Source organism: Barbus barbus, assembly GCF_936440315.1.
Source record: "Barbus barbus genome assembly, chromosome: 2".
Taxonomy (NCBI): Eukaryota; Metazoa; Chordata; class Actinopteri; order Cypriniformes; family Cyprinidae; genus Barbus; species Barbus barbus.
Genome location: NC_136730.1, coordinates 20541702 through 20548445, shown reverse-complemented (window position 1 = coordinate 20548445; position 6744 = coordinate 20541702). Strand labels below are relative to the sequence as shown.

At 37.6% G+C, this 6744-nt stretch overlaps 1 protein-coding gene across 4 annotated transcripts in view; it reads right to left on the bottom strand.

Moving 5' to 3' along the window:
- Positions 1–353: 353 nt before the first annotated feature.
- LOC306877595 (FH1/FH2 domain-containing protein 1-like) overlaps positions 354–6744 on the bottom strand; it is a 55472-nt gene continuing 49081 nt past the window's right edge. For all 4 annotated transcript variants that reach the window (XM_079429446.1, XM_079429447.1, XM_079429448.1 and 1 more), the window contains 6 exons: positions 5369–5530; positions 4877–5067; positions 4525–4717; positions 3808–3976; positions 2664–2837; positions 354–1754 (listed from right to left, as the gene is read on the bottom strand). In XM_079429446.1, coding sequence (XP_079285572.1) covers positions 1675–1754; positions 2664–2837; positions 3808–3976; positions 4525–4717; positions 4877–5067; positions 5369–5530 — 969 coding nt within the window. In that variant the 3' untranslated portion in view covers positions 354–1674. The remainder of the gene's footprint in view (positions 1755–2663; positions 2838–3807; positions 3977–4524; positions 4718–4876; positions 5068–5368; positions 5531–6744) is intronic.

Here is a 6744-nt window from a genome sequence, read left to right as displayed (position 1 = left end):
CTGGCGTATAAGGACACGTGATTCATTCGCGCACGAGGAGGTCCTTATTATAGAGCCGTCACTCATCATCCTCATCAAAACAGTCTCAGAGCATTCAAAACTCGCGTTCTGTGCCACGAAACATTACATAATTGAGAAATACATTTGCTTTTGTAACAGAATAATCAACAAGTGGATTTAACCATTTACGCGGTATATTCTAAATAATAGATAACTAAATTATAAAGCAGCTGTCAACTGAATTTAGAAAAAGACACATGCGCCCCCAGGAGGACAAAACAAAGCATTTCTGGCATCTGACCTTGATTGTTTGATTGGCAATAAGCAAATCAATAATAAAAACAGGAAAAAGTCTAATAAAACAATTAGTTTAATTTTTAAACAAAGCTCTGTCTTTGGATTCAAGGTCAATATGAAACAGAATATGTCTAACATTAGAAGCACTGTAATTGCAAGCCATTTCACTGCAAACAAACTTTCTTTGTGCAGGTGTCAAGAGTGGTGACGGGACGTCCAGCACGCTAATAGTGATACATTCAGAGTGAAGAACACATGCACTCATGCACACAGGTAATAATACAACAGAGTGATTCATAGTTACTCAATTCTTACAGCATAACCCCCTTTGTGCAAAAAAGCAATACCAACAAAATCCTTCAAATATGTGCTCGTAACAGTTTTTAAAATTGTGCCTTTAATGCAACACTTCTCTTCAGCAAGAAACAGAGTGGTCCATGCACAGATTTGATAACATCATAACAATGGTATAACTAAAAAAGTGAACTCAAAGAAAAACTGCACAATAATAAATATCAAGACAGAAATGTGATACAGCAGAATACAGGACTGTTGTAGCATCCACAAACCTATCAAGAGAGCTCTGTGATTAATAAAAGAAAAACAAATGTGACCTAGTTTATGTCCTCTTTAATCAAGATCTCCTTGGTAGTCAGGATATTCAGTTGAACACCACCCAGGTGCACATGGGTCAGCTTTCCAGACACAAATTAAACCCTGTATAAGACTAAGGAGTTTTCAATGGTCAATCATTACTGACAGTGCAGTTTATTCCAGGGTTTAGCTTCATTAATGGGCACAGGAAACCAGTGTGTTTGAGTCACCCTATTGCACTGATCTCAATTACTGGCTTCCACGATCCTAACGTTGAGCTGAGCCATTCTAATAGATACAGCTAAAATATAAAAGGGTTGTCTTTAAAAAAGCAGTATCAACTTAAACTTTCAAATCCTTAGATGCATATCCTTGATCGATAAATTGTGCTCCAATCTATGCAATCTAAGGGTCTATACAAAATAATATATGTGCATCTGGTCAAAATATACAGCATTTTAATTCACCGGATCATATATGCATCTATTCTCATCAGTAAACATGGCATTTAATTCTATGCCATTAAAGTTTGTACCAATCAAATCACGATGTGTCTAATGGGTATCATGCACACACTTCAGGTATTTGTATAGTAATGCAGCTGGTTGTATTTCATCTGGAAGTACATGATTCATCCAACAAATCGTCCAGAGTGGCAGACAAATTTAGTTGCAGGCATCCCATGAAAAATCTTTATCACCGTTCTTCCTGTCATTAATGCTTCTCTCCTAATGGCCTTATTGCTGCCTTGTTACAGTTTCCCCCACATGAGAACTACCAGCTTCAGACCTTCCCGTTAGTACTGCCGAGGCCAAGGGCCTGCACCACATCCACACTCAGCCCACTCTTCAGAGTCCTCCGCACTGCAACACAAGCAGCACACCATTAAAACCACAACACTATGTTATACTGTAATATAAAACATGCAACTCCATGTGAAACAATCTAAATAATAAATAAACTATTAGCACATGTATAAAGACCGTCTTTTGATTAACCAGAATGATCTGGAACAGTAAAGGTAAAGCTTTCCTGGTTGTTCAAACAGTTGAGCAAGGCGCTAGCAACACCAAGGCCATGGGTTTGATTCACACTTGATAATTGTATACCTTGAATGTAATGTAAGTCACGCTGAATAAAAGCATCTGCTGAATGTATAAATGTAAAGTGAAAATAAAATGTAAAGTTGTAGACAAATTAGCAAATATCTGGTGAAGTTTTGCAGGCAAAAATTACCAACTTGAGCTGTTGCAAAGTCTGCATGCTGAAGTCTTTCCCTCATTAAATTCTCGATAACATGAATTCATATTCCTATAGAAATGACTGTATTTGGAAACAATGGTAAATGTGACTGTGCCTTAAGACATATACCATAGACCGCATATACCAAGAAGTCTCAGCTGCATAGAATATTTTTCAGGTTTGTGTGCTTTCAGTTTCCATTTTTAAAAGTACATTTACAAGAATGCCCTACAAAAGACTCTTTGTGGTGTTCGATTTCTGAGATGTCTGGCAGCTCAAACCGTACAAGCAAAAGTAAAGCGGTGGCACGATATGGATCTGACAGGGAGATTTAGGGGCTTTTGAAAGCTAAGCAATGGTTGAAGCCAGATTACATTGTGTTTTGGACACAGATAGTGTTGAATGCAAACAGTGACTAAACCCTTAATCTCATTCCCCAGGTTTAGAGCTAAAACAACCTTCAGAACTGGTTATGAAGTTCAGTGGTCAAAAAAATAAAATAAATGCGTTGACAGTCAAAATGTACTCACATGACTTTCTGTTAAGCCGTGAGCGTTTTCGTGTTTTTGGACTAGATGCCCTCTCTGTGGGATTCTGGGTGACAGATTTAACCAGACGATCCATTATCTCATCTGTGGCATCGTCCTGTGAGCTGGGGCTGTCCTCTTTGGCTACAGACATGTTGGTGTTAACCCTGCCAAAACCTGTGTAGAAATTACATTAGATCAATCATTACTGTACTTAATTACTTTAGAAACCAGTCCAAGATCTTTCAAAAGGAAGTGTTAAAATGAATGATGTTGGTATTACATCTTGACAAGCTAATGAAAATCAGTCATTTGTAAAAGGTGCACAGATATTCAGGCAAATACAAAGTTGGGTGCAAAGGTTTGAATCAATGGCTTATTCATTGAGGTTTTTCCATGTCCGTCTTGTCAATTAGTCCTAAAAAATCATTACAAAAGGACATGATTAATTTACTATTTATTTTGTAATAAATCTGTTAGTTGAGCAAACCCACTCCATGCAGCTTGTGCAGTAACTACCTTCATCATCCTCATCCTGTGCTGACTGGCTCTCTACTGGTGAAGTAGGAGCACTGTCAGAGTCATAAGGCCCCTCTGTGAGATCAAATGACCCAACCTTAATGCTCTCATTAATTATACAGTTTTATCACATATTAAAAGCTGCACAATAGCTTTATCTTTGCACACATCCATGCTCCAAATGCTCTACCTTGATCACTCAACCGAAGAGTTGGTGAAATTGGGGAAGTGTCACCACCAGTGGTAAGAATCTCTATAAAAGATCCCCAAATTGACAAACAAAATAAAACTTAAATCATCATCATCATCATCCAAACTCTTTGCAAAATGTTGTAACAGATGTTGTAGCAGGATGAAAAAATGAGCTACATCTGGGCTGGGTAACTAAACTTTTTGTGATTGAAGCAGTAGTTCTCAGTTTGGCTTGGAGATTTAACTTCCTGCAGATGATACTTCTGTGACTAGTTAAACAAATCTGGATCACCTAATGAATGTTTCTAAACCATGTGCTAGAGGAGGGGTGTAAATAAATTCCACAGGAAGGCTGGGTCCAAGCAGGAGGACTGGAACACTGGTCTAAACTGCTAACTCTTATATAACCTGGATTTGCTGTGTTGTGGTGTCTTACTTCGTACAGCACGGCTCCTCCGCAGCTTGCTGCTGTCGTTGTTGGCGATGAGCAGGTTTTTCATGTTCTCATGGTCCTCTTGGGCTGGCTCTGATTCTACTGTTGAAGACACTGGGGATGGGCTATCCTCCAGAGACAGCTGTGGAACTGCTCCAGAAAACTTCTCTGTCTGTGAGAAAAAAAGGTTCAGAAAGTATAATTAGTTGTTGGTAAAGTTTTTTTCTCAATCTTTTCCTTGTGCTGGGGGCTAAATGCTTTATCCTTTATACTGCGGAGTGTTTGGTCTGGGTTTTGTCTAGCAATGACATTGATGGCACTGTAATGATGAAGATGTGAAATTGTCTCTTATTTTGTTTAAAGAGCAAATTTTGTCTATTTAGTACTGCCCTTCAGAAGCCACACAAAAACAAACAAGAGACTCATGAACAACTCATGGCTCATCCAAAAAAAAAAAAAAAAAAAAAACAGCATTAAGAATCAAGCATATGTAAACTTTTGAACAGGGTAATTTAAATCTACAAGGTATGCGTAAACTCAAGACCGTAACAGTAAACTGGAAGTACATGAGCAATAATCATTAAAATAGTTTTTAAAAAAAATCAAAAAGACAAACATATGTGATGGAATTAGGTTAGTGGACTAAAGTCAGAGGACATCTTAGTGTAGTCAAAGAATGTTTTAAGTTGATGATTTTCCTCAAGAGCTTCCATTCCACACCTCTGTGATCAGTTTGCCTCGGGTCTTGGTGCGCTCCCGGTGGACGGCACGTTTGCGTTTCTGGGTGAGGACTCTCTCTCGTGTGGTGCGGTACTCGAGGGCAAATTCACTGATGATCTTACAGAACTGAGTTACTTTAATGTCCCGCACCGAGTATGAGGGCTGACCCAAGTACAACAAGAAGGAATGAAACCTGCAAAGTGAAGAAATTACAAGTTAATATACTGTATGCTCCAGTTAATCTTAATTAAAAATATAGGCACAATTCATTCATGCTCATCAACTAATGAGAAGCATCCAAATGAAGTTGGTATCTTTTGATTTAACGAAGTATAAAATGTATTATTTTTACCTATTAATAATGCGTCTATGCACTACTTTCAGGATGATGATCCTTTCAGTACAGTCTTTCAGAAATTCAGTCATTTTGTTTTTCAAGTTAGGTTCAGTTTCATGTTTGGCCATTACTTTAAGGTTGTCCCAAGAAGTTTTGCATTTTCTCTCCAACTGAATCAGGTTCTCAGACAACTGCTCAAAATCCACCTGTGGGAAAAGAAAGGAGGAAGTGATCAATTATAAAGGTAACAGTTACCTTGGAGAAACAGAACAAAAAAGAAACCAACATAAACAGCAGTTTATTCATTAATTACAACGGCAACCTTTACAAGATGTGCTATAGAAAAAATTACTTCTACTATAAAACTACTTGCTACTATAAAAGCCTAGAAGGGAGCAATGAAAATGTAAATCCCAGCACAAATTAATAAATAATGTTGAACATTGTTGTGTCTAAAAGGTAAGACAAACAGAACAAAGAAATCAAAGAAGCGTCCAAGTCACCTACTTTAGCAGAGCGTGTGATAGCAGGGATCTCAGAGTAAAGGTCTGTTGTATCTAGGTAGTTTTCCACCACAAAATTGCAGGTATGATGAAGCAGAGACTGCCTGTGTACTGTGTCCTTTACCTCAGTAACCTTCTCCAGATAACTGAGCTCAAAGCCCTTAGCCTGCCAAAGAGCCAAGAAGTGCCAATTAAAGTCATTATGTGATGTTCAATGAAATACTACATCAGCTTTGTTGGCAACTGGTGGGGAAAAAAAATATTAACATGGCTACTTATTAAATCAAATGGAACAAGTTAAAGGACATCATGCACTGAACAGTTACTAACTGCTAACTGTCAAGTTTTTAACATGACATTGCATCAGACAGCAAGCTATAAAATTGGTACAGCTTTAAAGACCTCATTAAAACGAATGATATTTCTAAATATGTGAAATGTTCTTTTTATTCTAAAGTAAAGCTTAAGGGAGCCTGAATTGATGGGAACAGTTTCATTTTTGGGGACAACTATAACAAATGCATAGATTCGCTTCAGAAGGCCTTCCTTTTTATGATGGATGGGCACTTTTTTGGCTTTCAAAATCTCGACCACTATTCACTGCCATTATAAAGCTTGGATGAGCTGGGACATTTTTTATATAACTCTGATTGTATGCGTCTCAAAGAGAAAAGTCATATACACCTAGGATGGCTTGAGGGTGAGTACATCTTGGGGCAATTTTCATTTTTTAATATCTAAAATTTTTTACTATCCCTTTAATATCAAAAATCAGTTTGATCTGTCTGCCCTGGTTTAAAACTAAAGCATTCTTCACATTGTAGTACAGAGTGAATACAGTCTTCTCTACTTGTGTGTATACAAGTTTGAAGAGTTCAAGAGCTTGACATAATTCAGCACAGAAAACATGCCATGCAGGGTCTTGATCACTAGCGTAGCCAGAAATGTTTAAGTGGGTGGGCCAAGTGTGTAGCATATGAAAACTGCATGTCAAATTGCCAACAAAAATACAGCATTACACAGTACTTCTAAAGCATGCATTAACATTAGTAATTTGTTATGTTCATTTTAATAATAATAATTACATTATTAAAATTAAAGGTGTATCTGTTAACATTTGCCTGAGCTAAGGTTAGCAAAGATAAATAAACACGGTAACGTATGTATTGCTAATCTTAGTTAATGCATCAACTAACGTTAACTAAAGGACGTTTATTGTAAAGCATTATCTCAGTGTGAAACAACGGGGCTTCACAGATGATTTCATAATCAAGCGTCTGTCAGTTCACGCACATCGAGGGCCGCAGAAATGTGCGCAGCTGCAAAATATGCAGTTTGTTGTGGTGACCAGGATCTAGCACAACGTTTGTGCGTTTCTTT